Here is a 26,731-nt window from a genome sequence, read left to right on the forward strand (position 1 = left end):
ATGTGTGTGGATGTGGGCGCATTGTAGAGAAAACCGCTTCACCCAAGGTCCATTTCAAGAAGAGAGGAAACAGAGCGTGCATTTGAAGAGTCCTGAGGTACCATCAGTGTGAAACAGAAATCAACACAGACACCATCTTGTGAAAAGACAAAAGTTTAGCCATGTACCACTTTTTGCATAAGGACAAAGTCTGAGTTTGGATGTGCTTTCACAACATCGCCAACATTGCCGCTGTTCAGCTACAAGGCTAATAACAAATCAATATTGAATGTAATCCCACGGCGTAAAGGCAACACTCCTAAAAGGCCACCTGAGTATTTTACAAAAGTGAGAAGCAGACATATCGCTGTGGTTTGAGCTGGTTGTTGAACACATTCAGGACCTTGAAGGCTGCTGTTTGATAAAAACAGATGTTTGTCTAATCATCTCTCTCCGGTCTTTGGTTGGAGGACCCGGAGCTCGCCTTTGTAGAGATAATCGTCTGGTGCAGTCTCCACCAAATAGGTCACGGCTTTCCAGCTCAAAGTTTACAATAAAGTTTAAAAAGAGGAAATTTAAAAAGATTGTTTTGATTGGAAAATAAATATATATATATATTTATTAAAAAAGTTCAGAGGTTTCCTCATTAAGTAGTGCCTGAAAAGGACAAAAAGTATCAAAAGAGAATTTTATAATCTTTCAGAGTTAGGCTGGAGTCATCACAGAGGCCTACTGGGACGCAATTACTCTTCCATAGGAATGTAAGATAAGATGGAGTGCTCTTGTGCAATTGCAGCCAGTTCTTTGAGGAACTCTGTGAAGAGGACGGTAGCAAAGATTTCTGTCTGATCCAGAGAGATGGCTTTGGGTTTTGGTGGTGGAGAACTTTTCAGGATCCTCCCCCCTTCGTGCTGGTTGGAGCCTCTGCCGCTGCTGCTTTTGTCTGAGGAAATACGAACAAAATAAAACACATGTTGTTATATATACACTAGAGGATGAACGATTTCAGAATTTTTAAAGTCGACTAATATGTGGTTAAAGTCGAGTCAACAACGACTAGTCGAAGACGTCACACATAAAAACAAAGAAAGTAATGCTGGTGTAACAATGAAATCTATGTTCTTAACCGAAATACAAATTGTAGCATCTCACACAAAGGAAGCTACGGAGCTAACACCATCACGGTCAACACCATAAACACCGTCAGTCTGACCTTCTCATTTGCAGCTCTCTCTCTGCAAGTCGACTAGTCGGTACAACCCCTAATATACACCAGTCAGCCACAACAATAGAACCACTGACAGGAGAAGTAAATAACACTGACCATCTTGTGACAATACAATGTTCTGCTGGGAAACTTTTGGATCTGGCACTAGTGTGGATGGTACTTAGACCTAGACCAGACCAGGCACCCCCACCCCATAGCAATGACGCTCCTTGATGGCAGCAGCCATCCCCAGCAGGATGCAGCCTGACACAGGCACACACACAAAAACGGTTTAGGAACAACTAAAAAACATGATGAACAGCACAAGGTGTTGACCTGGCCTCCAAATTCACTAGATCCCAAACAGATCAAGTATCTGTGGGATGCACTGGAACAAGCCTGATCCACAGAGGCCCCTCTGTATGACCCAAAGGCCCCCACGAACAACATTCAGTTACCAGACACCACAGGACACCTCAGAAGGACATGGCCATCTTCTGATGAGTCACAACTGTTTTGGAGGCACAAGGGAGACCTACACAATATTAGGAAGGTGGTCATAATGTTATGCCTGATTGACGTATATAGATATACTAGAGCTACTGTATATCTGCAAGGGTGAATTTAAGACATTCTGTAAACATAATAAATTCACTTTTTATAAATAATTTGAACTAAAAAGTAGCATGTGCGTTTCTAAAAAAAAAAAACACACACACACACACACAAAATGAAAGCAATTTAGTTAACCAACTAAAAAATTCCCTTTAAATTTTCCAATTTGGTCTCTGATCTTTCCACAAACATTCCTCCGGCAAACCTTTTTGTAACGAGTAAAGCTCTGGCACCACGGGGGATCTCGTTCAAAAACATGCCTAAACCTCCAGGGCTGAATGTGAGGCCAATGCCAAACTACAAAGATGCATGAGTTAACGAAATCAAGTAGAATTTATTCCGGGCTGCAACGCGAGCCAAAACATAACTTATCTTGAATGCAGATGTCAACTCGAAGCATTTTCAGAGGTCGATTGAGAAAGTTTGTTCCTGATCGTCAGGTTTACACTGAAACCCTTCCAAATAAGCAAGGGATTCCAGATGTCTTTTCCCCCAGCAACGCATTTAAGTCCTAAGGCGTTCCCAGGCCAGTCGAGATATATAATCCCTCCAGTGAATTCTGGGTCTGCCCCAAAGTCTCCTCCCAGCTGGCTGTGCAAGGTAACCCTCCAAAGGGAGGTGCTCAGGAGGCATCCTGCCCAGATGCCCAAACCACCTCAACAGGCTCATTTAGATGCCAAGTCGCAGTCGTCTCTACTCTGAGCTCCCTCCAGATGTATGAGCTCCTCGGCCTAGCTCTAAGGCCGAGCACAACCATACTACAGAGGGACCTCATTTCAGCCACTTGTATGCAAAGAGTTTCTGATGATTTGCAAATAGGGTTGCAAAGGGGTGGAAAATTTCTGGTAAATTTCCGGTAAATTTCCAGAAACTTTCCATGGGAAGTTAAACTGGGGAATATTCCAAATTAGAAACTTTCCATGGGAATTATGGGAATTATGGGAATTATCGGGAATTTATGGGAATTAACTGGAAATTGGGGGTAATTTAAACAAACTGTATCATATCCAAACATAAATGTAAATATTTTTTGTCATAAGCAGACATCCATGCAAAATAATACAAAAACATGACATTTCAAAAATAGCTTTCATTTAGCACCTAACTTACCAGATAGTTAGCTACTGTATTAATACATTTTTATTTAATATTTGCAAGTTAAACATTAATAACGTTATAGATCAAATATATTTACCCCATGATATTATCAAAACTTACTTGACTTTATATAGTCCGTGGGCTCAAATGTGTGGCTTCAATAGTCTTGTGCTTTGAGCTCAAAAGTGTGGCCTCCAGGCTTCATGTAGGGGGCGTGGCCTCAATAGCCCTGCAGTAAGCAGTGTGCTGTGTGCATGTGATTGAGGAGTGTACTTGCATTAAATCTGGTTGTTTTAGCCAAGACTATGCTACAATATATTCCCCCCAACTATATTTAAGTTCCCTGTTAAGGGCCAACCTTCAATTTTGTAAATTTCTTATTTATTCCTGTTTATTCCCATATATTCCCGTTAATTCCCATATATTCCCGTTAATTCCAATGGAAAGTTTCCAACTTTGAAAATTCCCGGAATTTTGCAACCCTATTTGCAAATGTAGAAAAAGTGAAAGAAATATAAAAGCAACCACCAGCAGCTGGTTAGTTTAGCATAAATACTGCAGACAGTGACTCTTTTTCTTTATTCTTGCTTTTAAATTCTGTATATGCTAAGCTAAGCTAAGCAGAGAGGTATCAATCTTCTTCTAAATGTCAAAGTATTTTTAAAGTATGAATTTGAGTAAAATCCTTTTTTTTGTAGAATTTGAGTCACATCTGCACGTTTAAAACATTTTGTTTTTCCTTATAGATCGATGTGCAGATACTGATTGCAATGACAGCTGGCACTTAAAAAGGAGATCCCAGCTGTGGGTGGATTGTTACCTGTTGTCGTGAACGAAGCCTCCCTGGCCAGGAGCCAGTGTTGGGCAGCAGTGATCAACTCTTGAAAGTCCTTTCTGCTGGCAGCCAGCCCCTCTATTTGGTTCTTCACAGAGGCTAGTACCTGAAAAAATATCACAGGAAAAAAATTTGTTTTGTATTTGTTTTAACATCAGCAGTGTTCACGCACACTTTTAATCAGTGCGCAACCAATGAGAACCACCATCCTGAGTGATTGGATCACAAGTATACTGCTTCAAGTACAACTGTTCCCACCTGCGATTAAAATGCAAATCCACATGCACCAAGCCGACACTTGAGATCTGATCACAGTCAGTATACATGAACACATCACTAATTAACCACACGCTGATTTTTTTTTTATGATGGAATTAATCATGTCCTCACAAATGTGGTGTTAGGGTTCTGATGTCTAACGCTGCTTGGGCGTGTTCACACCCTCACACCTTGGTCTGGACAGGCTCCAAGTCCTGTATTCGCTTCAACTCAGCGAAAGTAGCACCACAAAACTCAAACAAACTTCACATGTTGGTGTTACCTGGTAAAGGGAGCGAACAGTTGGCTGGAAAACCAAGTTGGTGTTGAGGAGGAATGAGCGCAGGAGAGGCTGAGGGTAAGCAGCCAACTGGGCCAGGATGCCCGTAAGCAGCAGGTTGACATGAAGTGAGTTAGACAGCATATTCTCCAGACGAGATAACAGCACGCTGACAAATGGACCTGCAGGAAGGGTAATTAGGAAAGATCTTTTAATGGTGCCCTCCAAATAAACACTGAAAGTCCCACACAACCAAGAATCCCCTTCAACTCACCTGTAAAAGGCACTGCGTAGTGTCGACTTGTACTTCCGCTGCGGAACTTGTTAACCGTCCCAAATGGTGAATGCGGTTTCTCCGGCTCTGGTGTTTCAGCAGAGAAAGAGGTGAAATCCATCTCCTCCTCTTCATCCTCCTCGTCCTCCACGGCTGCGACAGGCTTCTTCAACTCTGCATCAGCTTTGACTGTTTTAACACCTGCTTCAGTGTCCAAAGTACGAATGAGCTCCTCATACTGAGCCAGGAGGTCAGTACCCGGTTCAGCTGTACTCGTGTTTTGGAGGTTGGCGTTACAGTCCGTCTGACCTTTAGCCTTTGTGTCCAAGCTACTCTTGCCATTATCAGCCACAAGCGAGCTAGGAAGCGTTAGGCTGAGCCCGTTCTTTAGGGGAACTTCTGCTGGGCCTGGCTGGGTCTCTTCTGACTGCGAACCACTGGGTTTGCGCTTCGCGAGCTCGACGTCTCTGCTGTCTTTCTTGGCGACAAGATCGTACACCATGACGTCGTCCTGGAACTCGTTCTCCTCAATGTACGAGCCTTTAACCAACATGATGGCTGTTCTCCTCATCTCCTGGATGTGCTTTGGCAGCTCAGCAGGAGGCATCTGCGGGGGTTTCGTCTCTACAGGAGCCTCAGCAGTCTGCACCGGGCACGCATCATAACTATCATCCCACTCAAGGTCCTGCTGGTTGACGGAAGGCAGCTCCGCACTTGACGGGAGGCCGGGTCGAGGTTGCGGCCCCAGCGGCTGCGGGACCCTCTTGAGAGCAATTTGAGGTGGTCGACTCTTCATCCCCGGATCCTCGAGGACGCCCGGCTGGTATTTCTCAGGGGGTGGGTTCTCGCCATCGTATGGGGCCGACCAAACCTGGCAGGCCCGAATGCAGTCGCTGATGCTAAGCCGGGCGTCATAGAGGTAATGAAGATAACTGACATCTAGGTAGATTTCGGACCCAATGGTGCAGGAGTTACCTGAGCCATCACCCTCTTCAAGGAAGCTCTTTTTTCCCTCTGGCAAAAACAGATAAGAAGTGTTGATGAAAGCTGGTGTGCAGCGCCTCGGCACAGCGTTCACACAGAGCAGAACTAATTAGCTTGACATGTAACTACAGGGGGTAAAGTGATGTAATAAGGCGAAACAGCAGGAGGTCTCGCTATTTGATTAAATGCTCACAATCATACGCGTTACATCTTCATGTCCTAATTAAATGCAGCGCAACACTTTACAGTGCACCATATGTTTGCTTTAACAGATTTAGGACATATAACATTAATAAATTACATTTTTTATGACAATATTATCCTTTTGGGTTTTATAACTGCCAGAATACATAAAATGAATGTCCTCCTTTTGTTCTGTTTGTTATGCTCGTTTTTGACTCCACACAGCTATTTCTGAGGTTATAGCATCGACTCAGTCAAATGAGCTCAAGAATGGAAAACTCTACTAAATGAATTCCCTTTGCAGCTGATTTAAGAGGACAGAAAACATCCATAAAAGCTGGTTACAAATGTGTCTGAAAAGCAGTAATCCATTGTGACTAGCCTGGAGGACAAACATAACTTTAATGCTAATGATACCCCAGAAATGTAGACATCTACTCACATAAGGACTCAGTATGGGTAAGAGGCCATTTTTCTAACTCACTCCAACATCATGCTTGTCTGCCTTTCAACTTGGGCAATAATAAGCTGCACTATATTCTCAGAGAAAGGTCATTCTGAGTTGTTAAGCTAAAACTGGGCTTAGACAACTTGCTTTAAATCTACTGGTCCATGCAACAGCCCGGTATGTTGAGGCAAAGCACCTGCACGTTAGTTGGCAACCACTAATCAAATGAAAAGAAAAAGAACTCGCTGTAACTTTGTAATATTTTGCAGTCACTAAACACTAAAGCGTGGATGACAAAATGGCTGGAGGGACACAGTCAACATTGGTTGTCTGCTGGTTTAATATTTGTCTATTTGTCTTGTCAACAACAGTGTGCTAGCTGACGTTAACATCGAGGGCTAGAATGTCTCTTGTTGCTTTACAACACCGTCAGCTGCTCCATGTCCCCCTACACAAATTTCTCGCATTGTTTACTGTGAAAGGGCTGACTTGGTCAACCAGGTTTAAATCCTAAATATCAAACATGTTTTATATGTAATCGAGGCGGCTGCATCAGACTCTTGACCTCGCTGAAACTGGACTGAACATACACAATACACACAATCACTCACAACCACAATCAATACAGTACTCAGCCCTTTGCACACACTACGCTGCTAATCAGTCAGACGTTTACAATCACCCTAATTCATACTCTGTTAATCTGCTTTTAACTCTTACTCTTTATATGCAGATTAAACGTTATGCTCAGTCCCTTGTATGGTCCTATGTCTTCAGGTAACTCCATGGTCTTGAAAAAACATCCTATCACTATGTACTGCACTATACTGCGCTATATATAGTTGAAATGACAATAATTTAAAAATAAATAAATAAATAAGCCTTGATCTTTGCTTGCTTTGAGATGTTTAACAGTGGATCTGTAAAAACCTCACATTACCAGATAATCATGATAGAACCTTTTTCCAGACCAGATTTCTCCACCAGTTGTTAGAAAGGTTGAATTAGGATGAATCAGACTGAAACTCCTGTGGTCTGAACACAGCACTAGTTAAATTATCACCCACCAACTCTCAGATTCTGCTTTGACTAACTGTACTTACTGTCGCTGTGTGCAAGCACTGAATTGCTGAATTTGTCTGTTCATCTCACCACTTTCTCTGTATCATCATCAATTAAAATGATGTCCAAAACTTTAAAGACTTGAGCTGTATTAAACCAGCTAACAATTTCCTTCAATGCCTTGTTACCTGTGCTGTCAGAGTTTTTGGGAGCCTCTGCACCCTTAGAGAAGAGGATGGAGTCCAGCTGTCGCAGTGGTGGGGGGCTGCGATCAGGAGAGCAGCAGGACGGCGTTAACATCAGAATCTTGGCTGCCGATACCGAGTAGCAGTCCCTCTCCCTCACTACACGTCTCTGACTCAACATCATGTGATTACAGGGGATCAGGTACCTGGGGAGGCAGAAGGAAAGGGATGTTAGGAAACCCAACTGGTGGTCGTAGGAGTAGTATGGGAGAGGAGGAGTGAGGGGACAGATGGCAACGTGCGGGAGGTAGAGAGTAATGCCTTATCACATCTTAAACAAATTAGATGTACCATGCTTCGTAAGAGTGATAAGTCAGTGTGGGTGCCACTCACCTCAATACGAGCTGCAGCATCACATCTTCACAGAATAAGCCGATGAGGGTGCGGAAAAGTGCCAGCGACACGGTGCCCAGCTGGAGTGTTCAACGGAAAGATACAAAGAAATAACATTAAATCAAATGAAGACAGAGGAAACTATTTTTATATTTTTCTAAAGTATTTAAATAAATTAATTTAAATTAGTTCAATTTCATACATCAGCGAAAAGATAAATACTACTGGCTTGAGCTTATCAAACGTAAATAGTGTTTACTGGGGCTTTGGACTGTTTTTTATAAAGAAAAAGTAAAATACAAGTCATAGTATTAGTGGTAGTATATTACATTGTATTTTGCATATAAGACAGGCTGCGTTAGCTACATGCTAACATGTTGGTGTTTAGCTGGTCTAATGGTTTGCATGCTAGCATTAGCTAGTGAGAGCACAAAAAAGCACTTTATTAGCTAATTATTAGCATTCTCGTATTTGCTAATTACAAACTTAAAGTACAGCTACAGGAAAATCACAAAGCCACCAAGATTCATCCTATTAACCATGAATTCTGCGGAAACATTTGAAGTCTGAGCCAGTACAGGGGCCCATTAAGTACACTATATTACCAAAAGTATTCGCTCACCCATTCAAATGATCAGAATCAGGTGTTCTAATCACTTGGCCTGGCCCCAGGTGTATAAATTCAAGCACTCAGGCATGCAGACTGTGAAACAAGACATTTGTGAAAGAATGGGCCGCTCTCAGGAGCTCAGTGAATTCCAGCGTGGAACTGTCATAGGATGCCACTTGTGCAACAAATCCAGTCGTGAAATTTCCTCGCTCCTAAATATTCCACAGTCAACTGTCAGCTCTATTATAACAAAATGGAAGCGTTTGGGAAAAACAGCAACTCAGCCACGAAGTGGTAGGCCACGTAAAGTGACGGAGAGGGGTCAGCGGATGCTGAAGCGCATAGTGCAAAGAGGTCGCCGACTTTCTGCACAGTCAATTGCTACAGAGCTACAAACTTCATGTGACCTTCAGATTAGCCCAAGTACAGTACGCAGAGAGCTTCATGGAATGGGTTTCCATGGCCGAGCAGCTGCAGCCAAGCCACACATCACCAAGTGCAATGCAAGGCGTCGGATGCAATGGTGTAAAGCACGCCGCCACTGGCCTCTAGAGCAGTGGAGACGCGTTCTCTGGAGTGATGAATCACGCTTTTCCATCTGGCAATCTGATGGACGAGTCTGGGTTTGGAGGTTGCCAGGAGAACGGTACATTTCAGATTGCATTGTGCCAACTGTGAAATTTGGTGGAGGAGGAATTATGGTATGGGGTTGTTTTTCAGGAGCTGGGCTTGGCCCCTTAGTTCCAGTGAAAGGAACATTGAATGCTTCAGGATACCAAAACATTTTGGACAATTCCATGCTCCCAACCTTGTGGGAACAGTTTGGAGCGGGCCCCTTCCTCTTCCAACATGACTGTGCACCAGTGCACAAAGCAAGGTCCATAAAGACGTGGATGACAGAGTCTGGTGTGGATGAACTTGACTGGCCTGCACAGAGTCCTGACCTGAACCCGATAGAACACCTTTGGGATGAATTAGAGCGGAGACTGAGAGCCAGGCCTTCTCGACCAACATCAGTGTGTGACCTCACCAATGCGCTTTTGGAAGAATGGTCAAAAATTCCTATAAACACTCTCCTCAACCTTGTGGACAGTCTTCCCAGAAGAGTTGAAGCTGTAATAGCTGCAAAAGGTGGACCGACATCATATTGAATTCTATGAGTTAGGAATGGGATGGCACTTCAGTTCGTAGAATGAGTAAAGGCAGGTGAGCGAATACTTTTGGTAATATAGTGTAGCTACGTTTTCTCATTCCTATAAAAACGCTGCTAGCCTGGCTGGAAATTAATTCAAAACAAGTGATACATGATTTACTTGTTAAGGGCAAGGGCAAAATGTGAATGTTTTCTCTTTATTTTATGTAGGTGTGTTGCAGCTGATGGTTAGCAAACACTGGAGGAACTCCCTGAGTCATTTACACAGTCAAAGAGCAATATAAAGACTTGAATGTTCAGCAGCTGAAATATTTGAACAGGATATCTCCTCATATAGGACTAAAACGATCACGTGGCTTTCCTTTATGAACAGAGGAAATCACTGCAGCTGGGCATCACCATGGCAACAATCTGAAAGCTTCGGTGGTGACATTTAAAGTTTCAGTCACAAGTCCCAAAGCTTCTGAGGTCATTTTTAACTCTAAGAAACCTCAGACTATTCTAACTAATCAAACGGTGCTTGAGCGTGTGCTTTTACAAAAACAAAACACACAATTACAAGTTTGTCCTGTACCTGGAAGGGAGTGTTGATGCGGCTGACCAGAGTATCTAAGATGTGGACGCTCTCGTGCTGGTGGAGGAGGATGAAGGAGAGGAACGTCTGCAGCAGGGCCGGCTCGGAAACACTTCTCAGGAAGAGGTCGAGGTACGCCGTGGTGGTCATCACTTCCTCTAGGGTGAGCTTCACAGAGGCAGGAAACCAGTCAGCAGTGTATACATGATAACAAATTACTTGCACGCTGATATACACATTTTAATTCTTCCACACATCACATATTCCAGCAATGACAAGTACTTTTAATCAATACTCCTACTGACAAGATCCATTTGGGAAGGAAATATCTCTGTAGGGGAAGTTAGGTGACTTTAATATTGCATGCGCCGAGTTATTTTTTAAAATTTTCCTGACATTTGGTGAAATAAGCCATTTACTCTCTCTCTCCCCGTTAGATAGGAAGATAAATACCACTTTCATTTATGTGCATAAATATATTAAATAAGCCACAGCCAGATTCTGGGTTAACCACCTTTCCATAATATTCACATACCTGTCAGCTCGCCAATTAATATGTTTGTTGGCTGATTTCTCTCTTTTTTTTTAGATAATCTTTCAAAATATCTTATTTTCTCTCCTCATCCGTACATTAGTGACATATTTTATTTATGTTTCATCAGAGCACACTTTGTACTTTACTAGTGTGGAATATCTGTGTCTTCTACAAAGGATTTCTTGTCATTTAGAAATATATAAAATGCTGAATAAGTTGCTGCAGAGAATAGTAAGTATTTTATTTGTAAATGCAAGTAACAAATTAGTAGAGCACAAACCTTGTGGAGTGCTGGTGCGAGGACAGGCACAAGGAAACCTTTATAGATGTAACTAACCAGCTGGTCTCTGATATCAGGGTGGGCCACCTGGAAACGGTCAAAATCAAGGGACAACATCAGTCAAAAGTGCTATCAGGCAGAAAGTCCCGGCCATTTACCACGCGCGTGTTCAATTTTTTTCATGAGGCGGAGCCTGCACGGCGGAGCCTCGGCACACGTGTTCACCTGAATAACGGCGTTGCAGAATTCCAGTGAGTTGAGGAACTGGACGAGCGACGGCATCTGGAGCCAGTCCTCTCTGTGCAGACAGTGCCACTCTTCACTGGGAACCTCCAGCTTGGTGGGAAGAGATGAGTACAGGCCGCTTAGCCCTGTGGCCAGCACCTGAGGGACAGAGAAGACTTTGAATTATTATAAAAGACTCCCTAGATTCAACACTTTGTGTGACACGTCAAATAGTACGGTATTCTTCAGTATTTTTGCAAAAAATAACTAAAACCTGCTGCACTTTACCTAATCAGCAAATGTTAGCACGTCAACTTCTTAAACTAAAGATGGACAGTAAAGATGGTAAACATCTACATCAGCATCGTCAACGTGCATGACAACAGCATTTAGCTCTAAAGACTGTTGCCTCACAGAGAACGCTAGCAGGTTTCTAAAGACTCTTAATATAGTTATACAGTGATCCCTTTTATTTATGTTAAATATATAGATGATTTTATGTCTAGCTAATAACACAGACAGGTAGTAGGTGTTGGAGTTTTCACAGCACTAATACACATGTTAAAGTCTAATATAATCTTAATTTAGCCACAGCAGCTGTTAGCTTCCACAATAAACCCTAAAAGGTTAAAAAAAAAAAAAAAACAGCACTGCTGTGGAGAGTGTCTGAATGATGCAAACGTCATGTAATATATACCGTCTATGAAAAATGATGCAGCATAAAATGATGGCGATTATGAAGAGAACATTATGGCCTTTATTAAACATTAATGAGGCAGGGTACCAGGTGGCACACGACAGCTTCTTCACAGAGACTCTGCTTTTTATACGCAGAATCTCTGGAGTAGGTTTTAAATTTAGCTTAAGCAGATTTGTAAGAGTTTTACAACTCACTACAAAGCAAAATAATACTGTAATCATTTGCCATGCAGTGTAATGTAATAAAGATACATGTGTTTGCACAACCTACATATCACCCTGCCTGTTTCCTCCTACTCAAACGGCAAACATATGGCACATATGGATTTTTGCCTCCTACGACACAACGCAATCACTAATTAATGACCACGTAAGAATTTATTTTCATTGTAGGATTTCAAAGAACAACAGAGCCTACGGCCGCACTGCGTCTCTTTTAACTGATAGGAGTGTTTGTGATGTATATATCCTCTACAGGCACATCGCTCCCTGTGGATGCCAGTTGAACCAGTTACAGTCAGACTGTTGTTGTTGTTCAACTGGCATCGTGTCAAAAACCTTCTTATTTTTTTTATTTATTGTTTTAACTGCACCGTCTGCGGCTACGGGTCAACAGCATTATTTACACGGGATTAGCCTGTAACCGTGCAGTAATCTTATAAATGCCAGTCACTTAACAGTCACTTAACATTCAGCAGCAGATTATTTAACCTCGTTGTGAGTGGGTTCGTGAATTTATCTGCATATTGTGGCCTTATTATGAGGCTCAGGGTCTCATAAATGTCAGGGAATAATGGTGCTGCAGATTGAGTGGGACTGTTACGGACAGAATTATAAACAGACTGAATTGCAAATAATTGAGAGAGAGAGAGTGAGAGAGCGGCTGAGTCAGGGGCAAGTCCCAGATACAAAAAAAAAAAAAAGAAAAAAAACGCCAGGAGTGTTAGATAAGAAGAAAAGCAAATGTGATTTTCTTTCGGGACTGACCGGACAGAAGTAGGTGTTCTCTGCAACGTGTTTGGCCACCCGTTCATTCTCAGCTGATAACGACATGATGAGCAGCAGGGCATCCCTGGCTTGCTGGCCCACTGTGCCCTCCCTGTGAATGAAGGGGATGAGCAGGGAGAAGATGAGGAAGTTTGTGGCTCCCTGATCCTCGCTGGTGTGGAAAAACAGCTCCAGAATCGAGGGGTCCTTTGCCAGAACGCAGCACAGCTGGTGGAGCAGCAGCACCAGCTCGGCTTCGACCACGGGCGCCGCTGTGCCCGAACAAGAGGAGAGCAGCATCATGAGCGGCCGCAGGATGGGCTTGTGATGGAGCAGGGGCTGGTGCGCCTGGCTCACCAGCATCTCGTACATCTTCAGCTGCTCCAGTTTCATGTCGTCCGTGAACTCCCTGCGGAGGCTCCACACAAACAGGCGCTCCATCACGTTCTCCATCACCACGAACTCCAGGATGGGGCCCATGGCTCCGGCCTGGCCGCTCTCCTCCTCTATCAGCAGGAAGAGCATGTGCTCCACATAGTTCTGCACCGCGTTTGCCTCGTCTCCGGGGATGGGGCCGAAGCGAGGGCTGCCACTGGAGCCAGCGCTGAGGTTGATGACCCCGAGGGAGGGCAGGGTGGAGCTGCTGCGCAGTGGATCATGCTTTTCTAGGATCTTCACCACCTACAATAAGAGACGAGGAGAAATAACACTTGACCTGAACACAGTATGAGCATTATGCTTTTTAAATGTACACATAAAAACCCAGCAATTGCAAAATGTTCAGTTCCATGAGTTAATGTCCTTTCACCCCTCATACTTCATCTATAAAGTGTTCATATGATAAAGGGAGGTAATATTTACAGCTTTAATGTTTATTAATGCACCTCCGATTTGACTTTTTAATCAGTCTCATCTGATCTTTGAAATGTTCTGAGTTTGCTCCAGGAATTTTAGTCCTGAACAGAATAAACTGAATGGGAAGAAATCTTTACTATATATGAGTTTCGAAAAGATGCCGACAAAGAGAATCCAACCATTGTGCTAGTCAGCAACTCACTTTGAAACATGTATACCACAATCAAGCATGTTTTAAGCACTAAGACCCGCCTTCCCGACAGGTTAACTCCCAGCAGATATGAGTGTAAATAGACCAACAGCGCAGTGTTTATAAACTCAGTGTGGTAGAACAGAATGAAACAGTCCTTTGTGCACCTAGTCCCTCCCATATGTGTCCGCTGCGTAGAAACCAGTGTCACAATAATGGAGCCAGTGTCCCTAGCCTGACACTGCTGCCATGACAATAACTGGCAGTGTAAGGGAGAACTGGGCATGGCTAATGGAAACAAGAGAACAGAGTCCGTAATCCCAGCCTTTGCCTGATGGGGCTTGGCCCAGAGGTCTGAGCTGCGGGGATCAGTTCAGGCTCAGGCTGCCGAGCCATTATGGTCAGGAAGTAGCCAGGTTTGAGAATTTATGAGGATTTTACTTTATGCATGTATGGAGGAATGGGGTTGTGGTAATGGGCTGCCTTAATACCGCTGCTGCTGCTACTGAGGGCTGTTGAATTGGGCTCTGATAGTTCAACGTAAAAATGCACAGGTTTTTGTTTCATAACAACTTCTACAAAAAGCAATCAATCAAAGCTCTTGGCACAACGGTATGTAAGATATGGGAGGTCGTTGGGATGAAGGTAGCATCAAATTGCCACTGTGTTTGTGCCGCGCTGAACAAACGCACCTCAGTAGAAAGATGCTGGACCACATATAAAAGCTGTGTTTGTTATTTAATATTTAATACTACTTTGACAGGAGACATTGGAGAGGAACAGAGAAAATGAAGCTTTTCTCTCCTCCTCCTCCTCCTCTTCACTACCTCCTGCATGGAGCCCTTTAGTCCCTAACTGCTTCAGTGGAGCTGATGAGACTGTGCCAACAGATCAGACCGCAGTTTTGCTGAACAACATCTGGATGTGTGAGAAGGGGAGAGTACTGCACTCAGCACATCTGCCCAAAAACAATAAACAGAAATAAATACCTCTCCAGTACAGTGAAAGGTTTAATAATTTGCTTAAGAATTTGCTTTAAAACAAAAATGCAGCAGGGGGACGGCATTAAATTAGTAATCATGCTCTTCAAACAGGAGCCTAGGTGAGAGTTTTGATACAAATCTTATTCTTATTTTTTCCATACAATGTTGATACTGTAAGAATTTTTCTATTGCTCCTTAAAGCATCTGTGTAAACAGCACGGACAACATACGGGACTCACGTAGCATGTGAAGCTGTTTGTGTTATTCGCAAATAAAAATCACAGATTGCAGATGCCCAAGAACCAAATGTTATTTTAATCAGAAGAATATAACTTCAGCAGAGGAACAGAAGTTACAGTTTTGATTTATTTTTTTGCCTGAATGCGTTTCAACTTAAATGCATCAAGCCGCTGAACGGAAATTCAAGGATTCACACAAGTGACAAATGTATCAGAGGTCACGTTGCGTGATCCCTGAATGGGATGAATCTGTAACCCTGAGAGAGGCATGGCGACGAGGAACAAACTGTCCACACTACAGAGACCACAGTTAAAGATCGTCAGCAGGGACTGACAGATCGTTTAGCTCGTCACAACAAACACAATGAGCTCTGTGGGGCCTGGAGCAGCAGATAAGACCCAGCAAGTGAACATAAACCTAATCTGAAAAAGACAGGGCTTCTTACAGGGGGAGAGGACCAATATTCCTTACAACACGTTACTCTGATTTCAAGGTTTTCCGAACTGAAACCGAAGTCAAGAGCACTCTTATCAGGCTGCAGATTAACAAGGCATGGAAATAAGACTCTGCAGGAGAGGGATTGTGCTGCCAGTTTGCCCAAAGCAAAACAAGCTTTAATCTGGAACAAGGAGTTCTAGTTTTTTTTCCCTCTTCATAGTCTGCCTGGTGTATTTTTGATTATAACAACTTCTGTCCTGATTTGAAGGGAAACAGCAACTTGCCACAAAGATTTTTGCATTACATTTAGTACAATTTCTCTTGTACTAAATATTTTAAACAAAGCCAACTTAAATGTTCCTTACCAGATTTATCCTATCATCATATGGGGTGATCCACCTTTTGCATAAATAACTTCTCAAACTAGCCTGAGTGGAATCTTTCCACTAATATCTTGGGCAAAGTAATGTTTCTCTAACTTTTTGGCAGATGTTCACTGTTGATCCTGGAAAGAGTAGTTCTATATTCATTCTCTTTCACCTCCGTTTCTGATCTTTACCAGCTCCAGGTGAAAACATCTGGCTGACAAGTTGCTAATGACGGTGCTGTGTTTGGCTAGCGTGTCTATGTTTGCCAGTCACGCATCACATTATGACCACCTTCCTAATATTGTGTGTGTCCTGTGATGTCTGGCAACTGAATGTTGTTAGTGGGGGCCTTTGGGTCCTATGGATTGATGAGAGGGGCCTCTGTGGATCAGGCTTGTTCCAGTGCATCACACAGATACTTGATCAGTTTGGGATCTAGTGAATTTGGAGGCTAGGTCAACACCTTGTGCTGTTTTTTTAGTTCTTCCTAAACAGTTTTTGTGTGTGTGCCTGGTCTGGTCTAGGTGAGTGGTACATGTCTAAGTAACATCCACATGAATGCCAGGTCCAAACGTTTCCCAGCAGAACATTGTATTGTCATAGGATGGTCAATGTTATTTACTTCTCCTGTCAGTGGTTTTAATGTTGTGGCAGATTGGTGTAGCATTATGTACCATCTAAAACCTATAAATATGCAAAGGTCTAACTGCTTGACTCAAGATGCATCCCACTTCATGAGCAAGTCTATTATTAGCGCATTGTCCGTAAGGTTTCAAGTGTCCACATCAGCCTTGAGTACATTGCTTAATGGACTGGCTTTACAGTTTGGTTACAAATCACGTTCGTACGTACACATCTGAATTTTTAAAGAGAGCACTTTAGAAGATTACCTTCACAGCTTTGCCTCCGGTAACTGTGTGCATATACCACTGTGTGCGCTGAAGGAACATTTTTGAGTTTTTAAATGGAGCAGCACAATAAAAGCCTCAGAGTGAAGCCTACTGACACACACACACACAAACTACACCAGACCACTTCCAACCAAATCACACAACTAATCCCTACAAGCCGCCGTTATTAAAACCACAGAGGAATTCTTCTAAGTTTGGACTGACTGAAGGGTCAGACCCCACGCTGACAACCACTAACACAGATGTGGACGCGGATGACTCTTAGTTACCGACATGCTTCTCTATGTCCTCAATGTCTGGCCAGTTTCAGGCTCATGTCAGCGTGCAGGGTTTGTTCGTCTCAAAGTGGGAGGAGTAGGATTTGCAGGCTGCCAGGTCCCACAGGGGTGAACAGGGACACATGTTGCTGCAAAGAGCCAAACGGCCGAGACAGTCGGCGTCACGCTGCCAAGATTCCACTGGCCTTGACCACACTGCAGTTTACTGTTGTTGGGATAGCGCAGGAGTCAGTGTCTGCCGTCAGGGTTTGAGGCAGAACTTTGGCAAAATGTATCGTCTTTATGAACAGGCCTGCAATCAGTGCAATCGGTGATGCAGCTGTAATATAACGTGGATATGATTCAACTCCTCCCAAACTGGAGATCTGAACTTCCTCAGCTGGTGCAAAACAAACAAGCATGTAGTGACCAAGAAATGAAAGTGAGACAAACTTTCATTTATGGCTCTATTTTGTGAAAGTTGGAACAACATTTAAGGGGGGAAACCGTAAAGTAGTAACTTGTGACAAGCAGTCAAAAGGAGACGAGGTCATTATCAATGCATTAAATCCTTGGACCGATCTCGCCGCAGTTTCACATGACTAGTCTCACAAAACTCAGAGCAAAATCTAACTGAACAGAACCGATGCAAGAAATCAGTAGCCATACCCCGCCCTAAATAAGGGCAAAGCTTGAGGAAAGCAGTCCAATGAAAATATCTTTGAGGAGTATGATAAAGAAACTAACCATTTATGCCCAGAGTTAAACATGTCGGTGCCTCAAGTATCACGTCGGGAAGCTGGCTTTGCTCTCTCCTAAGCTCAACGATTCACCTACAAACAGTTTCAAAGCTGGGCTCAGACCGGTAGAGGTACAAAATCCTACCCAGTTTTAAAAATCGGCACATTGCACACACTTCAGGAGATAGATGTTCAACCTAATCCCAAAGAGATCTGAAAATAAAAGTTCAGCACAGACTATATGGTATTATCTCACATAAAATAACAAATCCACCACCACATCTCACGGGGACGTGGAAGTAAAACGAAATGAAGACCTGAGCCACACTCCAGTCCATCAGGTGGCGGTAATGTGCCCGCAAGCTGGTTTGCCAACTGCCAATCAAATCAAAAGAAAGGAATAACAACTAGCTGTGCAGACAGTGAAGAGACAGTCAACACATCTTTTTTTTTTTCCCTTCAACATGATTTGGACGTAAAGTTTTAACTGACTGTTTAAATATCTTCTCTGTGTGCTCGTTTCTCCTATTGGGAAAGTACTGACATATTAAACATGTATTAAGTGAATCTAGGGATAAATTATCCATAAGCTGAGCCCAGTATGTAAATCTGCACATGTAGATTAGCTTCCTTTAGGGTCCTTTATGTTGTTGAAACTGAGCAAACAAGGCAAGACCTTTCCCCTTGCTTCTGGTCTTTAAGCTAACAGAGCTACTTGCCTCCCGGCTCAAGCTTCTATACTTAAACATTCATGGCGGTGGCATTAATCTCTAATGCTCAACAAATGTGTGGCTGTTTATGTGGTGCTGGCATTTACCTGAGCCCAGTGGTTCTTGAAGACAATCATGCAGGTCTCCGGGTCCACCCCTTTCAAGACCAGAGACTGCCCGTCTCGGTTTCCGTTGGCAACCATAGAGGCCATCATGGTGACCAGACTGTACGTGGGTTAAACCATGTCATAGGTAGGAGAAGGAGGGCATTCTTGACTCCTTGCTGGGCGCGACCATAACCACGGAAATAGGAGAAATCACAGAGGACCTGAGGAGTCAGAAAACACAAGCAAGACGTCATGACACATACAAGCACAGAAAGGTTGATTCATAAAGTAGCAGCACTGATGCAATGATATGACCGGGGTGATCGCTCGCTGCAAAACTGCTCTGGCTCTGCGTGGCTAGACAGCAGGTATGAGAGGCATGAAGGAATGAGAACAATAACAGATGAAGTCCCACGACTCAGTAGAGGAGAGAAAGCGACGCACCATGGTTGCTCTACGGACTTCAGAGCTGAGCTGTCAGATTGCTTTCGGAATACCTCAGACGCCCACAGTGGATTCCTGCCGGCCCCCTGACATCACTCTCATAACAGAAACATTTTTGACATCACAAGGCGAACAGCAACTGGGTGTGAGCTGCTTTGACTCAATGTGGGGAGCGAGGAGGGTAATAAGAAACAAGACTGCTAGTTTTGCAGATCTAACCCAGTTTTGGTATGTGCTGTTTTCATTTCTGGATGAGACATTTACATCATTTTTAGGCAAGCCAAGTTTGCACTGCTCACATAGCTTGTTTTGATGGCTATATATACATGTATTGTTTTAGCCACAAATAGCCTGAGGACAGCTTTGCAAAACAGTTCCAGCACCATGGAAATTTGGACCATGTCTTCTTATTCCACAGAAAGGAAGTAATTTGTCGTTTGTCCTTGGAGCGGTCGTTACTGGAAAGATTGGTTCTGCCAAAACGAGACTTAAGTTTTCTTTGACAAGGCCGGTGAAGAGAAGGAGTGTAGCGCTTTCTAAAACAAGAACACGTGAGTTGCTATGGAACCAAAAGAATATCATGGATAAATCTAGTTCTCTGCTGCGCTGTGGTATGTTTCCATGGACGGGCCTGCAGCTCAGGAGAAAGGATGTGAAGATGTGACTTATCTCCTGGTGTTTCCTGTGTGTGTTTGTCATTCATGTTTGAAATTATTAGTCATTTGAACAATCACCGTTACTTTCAGGGGATCTTGCACACAAACTCCACAACAATTGACTTTAGACTAAGACTATATGGAGGAACAGTTGCACTGGAAAAAGAATAGATAACAAATCCTGTAAATTATAGATAAACAAGATGATTTTATGACATGACTTGACAGAAAACACAGATGTATTTGAAGTACTCTGTGCTAAATGCAAGCACAAGCCAACAAGAGAGTTGCAATGTTAATATTTACTAATCAGCAGTACAACTGTGGCACATGTTTGGCCATAAACCAAAGTATTCAGGCCAAATCAAGACCAGTTTATTCATACAGCAACAACACATCATCAACCTGTACATAGAAAAGTCTGTAACCAGTGACCGTTTGCCCCATACGTTCTGCTGATAACAGCAGGTGGCAGTAGTCTGTACTCGTCAATCAAAAGGCAAAACCGGAAGGGTTACTATTATCTGGGAGACTAGGAAGCAAGGGAGAGCTACAGGAGTGCCTCTCCTGAATCATTCGGACCAGTTGGTCTAAAGTTTATTCAAACTAAATGATTCATGTCATTGTGAAAATGTCTGAACATTCAGATTAGATAAAGACATAAAATGAGTAAAGCTGTCTGTGTTCCCTTTGAGCTTCTTCCTTTTTGGTTAGTTTTGTCACTTCCGTTTCTTTTCTTGTGCACTGGTTCGCTAAGCTGGACAGCCAGTCAGAGACATCTATCTGACTGACTCAACAGGGGTCCGGGGACTAGCAAAAACTACAAGCACATGCGCAGGAAAGGTCTAGACAAGTTTCTCAAGTTATTAGCTATGCTAGTAACATAAGCAAAACACAAATGTCAGCATCAAGAGCATCTTCAAGATTCCTCATCTGGGAACCAGACAGTGACATGACATAGTGCCTCTGTGTCAACAGAGACAAAGTAACGCACTCATACTAACTACATGGGGACATATGGACTCTGTCACCATAGGCGATCAACTGTAAAAACACCCAGCAGCTGCACACCACGATGCCAAATTAAAGCTTCTAGATCCTGCCCCTACATGTGTCTCTTAACCAATCACAGCCCATCACTCTCTTCTGAATTCACTTTGCCCCAGTGCCACACAAACATCCCGGCCATCCACAGCGTTAAGGCATAACAAGGCGCACAGTCAAACTTTCACCATCTGCTTCCAGTTAGAAGAGAGAGCTGGCTGCTTGGATTCTTGACAAGGAATGTAAAAGCAGTGTGGAGAGTGTGTTTCAGATTGTGAGTATGTGTGTGTGCCGAGGGGATTTCTTACCTTTCTTGAACCATCCTCAGCATGGACGGGTCGCTAAGCGGACAAGGACCTCATTCTCGTCCTGTAGTCACAAACAAAGAGATATGAAGATATGTCAGGCGGGGAGAAGGAAGTGAGTGTCTGCGTGCGGGAGGCGAGGCATGGTGGGAAGTGACTGGACATGAGTAAGCTGCTCCGAGAGCCACTTGGATGGAGATGGAGAGGAGGAGGAGGTTACAGGGAATGAGGGAGGGAGGGAAGACTGGAAAGGGAACGCAGGAGTGGGAGGGAGCAAAAAGGAAAAACAGGCTGAGGGAAAGTGTGCAGGAAAGGAGGTAACAGAGAAATGACAACAACAAATATTCACGTGGATAAAACATGAGATCAAACCAGTCTTAAAGTATTTCAAAATAAATAATCTCTGTTACATTCTTGTGATTCCTCTCTCTCATAGAATAACACCACTCTCAGCTGTCAGAGTTCCTCACAACCCTCTCCTGCTCCAGCACCATCCATCGTGGGAATCATGTCACGTTGCATTAGCAGTCTTATCTGACATATCATACACTTATTATTGCAGCAGTATGCTCAGGGTTAATGTTTTAGCCGGTAACAGTTGCAAAAAAATTAAAATAAAATCCGAGTTTCTTGGAAAACACGACACCTTTTCTAAAAGCGTGATGTTGTGTAAATAGAGAGAGTGAGAGGGGCACAGATTGGAAGGTGATATATGTGTGTGGGTGAGTGAGCGCGCTAAAGACGAGTCATCAAAACACCCAGGCTGTTTTTGTGCCTCGCTGAGGACTCACGCAGAGTTTTTCTCCCTGCATTATAGAAGCCATTCATGGAGTCTGCAAACGTTACATTTACTTGTCAGAAGCAGCCCAATTATTTTACATAGAAACAACTCTGGAGGCCACTTCACATTTAGAAAATAGTGGACAAGAGGTTGGAAACTGAAGGACAAACCTTGTGATTAATCGTCAACCTACTTGTTGTGCACACCTGACCAGGCATCAGATTTTAGAGTGTGTGTGATTTTGTTTTGCCAGGCTGGGAAACGGATGTCAACTGTTGATTGGCTTTAAATTAATCATTTATAAGTGGAGTGATAATGGTGCTGTGTAATCATACCTGCTATGTCAGCAAACAAAACCTGATATCAAGAAGCGTTAATCATTTTACATGGCACTCGTTTTATATGTGCCTCTCTTTCCACTTGAATGGATTTAATTAAAAAGTCGTCTGAGTGCACAACATGTAAGTCTACGTTGACTTACACACCGTATATAGATATCAGTACACGGTACACACCGACAAGTAAGAAGACAAGAATGGAATAAGATACGTTACTGGTAGTTTTGATATATGTTGGGATATGATTTGTTCACCATTAAGTTTATTTTTTAGCGGTATGCTACACTTATCACAGTTTGAAGTAAAGGCTAACGGGAACATGCTAATAGGCTACAATACCGTATGCTGATGTTTAGCAGGTAAAACCAGAGACTGTATATCAAAGATGAGCGAAGCCACGGTTACTTTTTTTCCCACACATACGTTTGAGGTTTATTATCTATGGAATTGCTTCCAAACTGACCACTAGCACGTTGATCAGAAGTGAATCTAGCTATAGCCAGTCTAGCTAATCTATCATACTGACTTATGGACAAATATATTACTTAAGTATTTTAAGAGAGAAATTAATTAATTCTGAATGAGAATTGTTGCACTTTAAGCCACTGCTGTTTCGACTTCTCAACGTCCATGTAAAAGTTTTACCATTTTCACTACCTTGGTTTAGCATTTAGCATGCTAACATTTGATAACTAGCAAAAAACACTAATTGTGGTATATTTGGATTTGAAACTAAACTGACTGAACTAACTAAACTGACGGCTGGGCTATATTCACTAGCATACATACAGATAGAAAACTGCTTTCTCGGTTTATCAATTAGCATACTAATTGCGCCAAGACACCTTATGGAATCATTAACATCTGAGGATTTTCTGACTTGGGGACAAGGCAAACCATATTTCTGCTGTGTTAGACCCACTAGAACAGCTAGTAGAACAGCAAACTGCAAGATTAGCTTAAGCAGCAATTAGCTCGTCTCAGACAACAATACACTGCAGACAACTTCTCTCATATATGCGTCATCTAGTTCAGTAAATCTTCATTTATAAGCCAAAAAAGTCGAGACTTAGATTTACCCCCTAATACACCTGCACCTTCACCTTTCAACACTTCTAAAACACAAGAACAGCGCTACACGTTTTTGAGGAATTAATCAGGCTTTTTAAACTAATCCAGTAAAGTGCTGTTACTGACAGTCATGACCTACATTATGGGTTCGTTTACAGTTCCTGCCGTCATATTAGCGCACAGAAGGAGAGCGCCCTGTTACTCAGAAGCCACTGCTCTACTTGCTCAAAATAAACTGAAATACAGTACAACCAGAAACGGGACTGCAGAGCTCAGGCCAAAGTATAGGCTGCTGAAAAGACACAGCTTTTCAGTGTGACCATTTGTGGTTCTGAATTTGGCATGCAGTGTTGTGCATTTGTCCGTTAAGATGGTTCGTAATGTCAAATGCCTCACTGGATTCTCCTGATTTGGTAAGGTCCAATTATCCAATTATGGCAATTTGATAATTACACACATTTGTTGCTTCCAACGTCTCCACTACCAGAGACATGATATGCAAGACAGAAAAGCACTGAGCTGCACCCATAGACTCTTTTCTTACATGAGAGGATACTTAACATTTTTGAAAGAATGCCAGTGCTGATAAATGTCACCCTCAGTGTCTTTCTGCATTTTGTTCTTTAGAGGACAATTCATTGGATTCATTTGAAACAGTTTCTTAATAGAAACTATTTAAAAAACTGAAAGGTCTTCACTCTGAAGGGAAGCAGCATAATTACAACTCAAGTAGGACATTTCTTTGATTTAAATTTCCCAAATCCATTGAGATATTTTATTTTTTACCCCTCGACTTTAAAATATAGCAGTTTAAACCGACTGGCCTCAGAGTCTTTAAGGAAATGCTTGCATCTCCATTTATTCCTGTAGATTCCAACAGACTGAAAAGTACGGCATTAACATTAAAATGCAAATTTTTAGCTGAAGGAAAATTAAAAGGGGATAATATGTCAAAAGCTTTAAGAAGCCGAATTGATTTTCCAGACACGTAAAACCATTACTCAAAGCTCTGCCAGGTTTCTTTGCCCTTGCTGTTTCTGATAATGACTCTGGAAGCGTTTAGGGCCTGCTGCAAACTCATCTCCTCTACATTATCACCAAATAAGTGACTGTTCTTTATTAACACGTCGCACATATCCCACATTGCCAGCTGCAAATTGTTTCACACTTTTAAGTAATTATTCATTATCACCACCACACAAAAACAGATGGAAGCAATACATTTCCCCACTTCTATTTAGAGGGAATGGTTTTACCAGTGGTGTGACCTCTCCTGAGGTAAACATAAATAGTAAGATCTTTTCAGAAGAATCCAAAGAGGAGATAAAGGCCCCAGGGGGATAGGAGCAAACACTGCACAGAAATAAAAGAGAAATGACAGCCTCTAAGGGCCTTGCCTTTTTTCTTGTTTTCTGATCTGGTTTCTACTGTTGTCAGTTTCCTGCCATCCCAGAGGGATTCATACATAAAGGTGTGGTCTGGATAAATAGCTCAAAGGCAGGACACACCCGTTACTCAGAATGAAGATCAACTTTCTGGCTACACAGGAGTTTCAAAGCTCAGATTTGATCATGGTTTGAGCATAAAAAAAGACACAGTCTGTTTGTCTAAGATGTGGTAATCTGGGCACTACTTGTAACACCCATTAGAGTTTCTTTTCTCCTGACCGTGAAACAGTCGTCACTCTCGGCCTGAAGGAGGCGCTCACAGAAGAGACATTGACAAAAAGGCTGCGGCAAGCCCCGTGACAGACAGGCCCATTAAAGTGATAGCAGCTGCTGAAATATTTAGAGCTACAGGTGAAGCCGCTGAAGGGCCAGATAGTGACAGACCTGAGTATTAATAGCGCTCTGCAACCTCATCCAATCAACAACATAGCAGGCAGAAAAAAAACATTTATTTTCTTATCTATGTCTTAATACTCCATTTAACCAGCCGGGCACTGACCTCTGAAGACCCATTCATCTTTAGGAAAGACCAAACAGCAGATCATGAGAAATAAGAGATGATATACGTGCAACGAGTAGTTCACGGTCGGCACCTTGCTTTAATCCACCAACATGCTTTCAGAATCCAGACTCTTAATAGCACACTATATCTATAAACCTGCTCTTACTTGGCCTTGATGTCAGGGTGGAGCCGTGCTGGAATTGTGTAATTTCTCCAGACTTCAGACTGTGTGGGGCTTTAACCAAATGATACATACAAGCAGGTACATCTATAAATTTGGAGCTGCCATCTGACGCTGAAGTTATATGTATGCAAATAACAGATAAAGAATAGAGAGAAGTGGACACTGGAGTCGAGACCGTTAGCACTCGGTTAACAGTTTCAAACCACTGCAGTGGTTTTGTTTAAGCTTCGTTTTTCTTGACGATGTGTCGGCTCGCTTGCCGACGGGACGTTCTGCCCCCTTTCTGCCCTCCACTTGCAACCAAAGCCCGTTAATACCAACGGTTTTAACGGTTAATACCACTTAGGCTACAAATAGATTCTAGAAAGCTTCCCGAAGCGAAGTCTTGTCCCTTTCCTACACATTCTGCATATTCATGAGCAGATGTCAGTTTATAAAGATTACTATACAGCTGGTACACCTGGGTATTGGAGCACCTCAATAACAGAGACCGACTACAGAATCAACTGTCTTCCTAAAGAGTCCTAAGAGTCCAAATTAAGTGTTTGAGCGACATTAGGGATGGATGAAACCACTTTCTGCGCTTTCATTGAAGAAATATTGACGACATCTTGTCAGATAATAAATCGACTACAACCTGCCATTCATAACCTGTTATAGGTTCTTGCTTCACAACACTAACCCGACATGCCCTGAACAATAACTTTAACTAGCTTATGAGATAAGACTGTGTTATGTAAGCAGATACTGTTGCTCCATTCTGCATGTTGTGCACGTGAAGGCTAAGTGGGTGTTGGCCGCTGTATTCATCTTGGAACTGGTTTCAGAAACAGGCTGTTCCCATCATAACTGCTGAGTGACTATAAGAGATGAAATTCATTAACATGTTCAAACAGAGAGAGGCAGGTGCTCAGTTTGGCTCGGAGGAAAGACTGTAAAAGGGAGCGTCAATAATAGAACAGCGGTACCAAAAGCCTGAAGGGGAAAACCACATCAATAACAAGGATCTAAATAGAAGTAGAGAGAGACTGACAGAAGCTAACGTCGAAGCTCAAACACACCCAACGTCACATCCAGTCTGCAGAGAGACGAGGCTTGAAGAGCTTTTTCTTCCAGACAGGGATGGATGAGATTGTATCCTGCTGATACTGGCACCTTCCACCTGACTGTGCACAAGTTAATCCATGAACTATAAGTGAGTGGGTACACATTTTTCCCCAGCCAAGGTTTGAGGTGTAGCGTTTGCTAAAACTACACAGGAACACAGGAAATTACTAATGACTTTGTTTTTTTCT

General features: G+C 42.8%; 1 protein-coding gene across 1 annotated transcript in view; it reads right to left on the minus strand.

The window, feature by feature from the left end:
• Positions 1–722: 722 nt before the first annotated feature.
• fhip1aa (FHF complex subunit HOOK interacting protein 1Aa) overlaps positions 723–26,731 on the minus strand; it is a gene marked incomplete at its 3' end in the record, with an annotated part of 34,075 nt that continues 8,066 nt past the window's right edge. Inside the window, exons 2-13 of the mRNA XM_084561660.1 lie at positions 21,116–21,176; positions 18,664–18,884; positions 12,865–13,545; positions 11,179–11,337; positions 10,954–11,040; positions 10,139–10,306; positions 7,802–7,881; positions 7,412–7,614; positions 4,547–5,560; positions 4,276–4,454; positions 3,720–3,840; positions 723–922 (exon numbers count right to left, since the gene is read on the minus strand). Of these exons, the coding sequence (XP_084417786.1) occupies positions 723–922; positions 3,720–3,840; positions 4,276–4,454; positions 4,547–5,560; positions 7,412–7,614; positions 7,802–7,881; positions 10,139–10,306; positions 10,954–11,040; positions 11,179–11,337; positions 12,865–13,545; positions 18,664–18,771 (3,000 nt within the window). The 5' untranslated portion in view covers positions 18,772–18,884; positions 21,116–21,176. The remainder of the gene's footprint in view (positions 923–3,719; positions 3,841–4,275; positions 4,455–4,546; positions 5,561–7,411; positions 7,615–7,801; positions 7,882–10,138; positions 10,307–10,953; positions 11,041–11,178; positions 11,338–12,864; positions 13,546–18,663; positions 18,885–21,115; positions 21,177–26,731) is intronic.

Source organism: Chelon labrosus (assembly GCF_963514085.1).
Source record: "Chelon labrosus genome assembly, chromosome: 2".
NCBI lineage: Eukaryota > Metazoa > Chordata > Actinopteri > Mugiliformes > Mugilidae > Chelon > Chelon labrosus.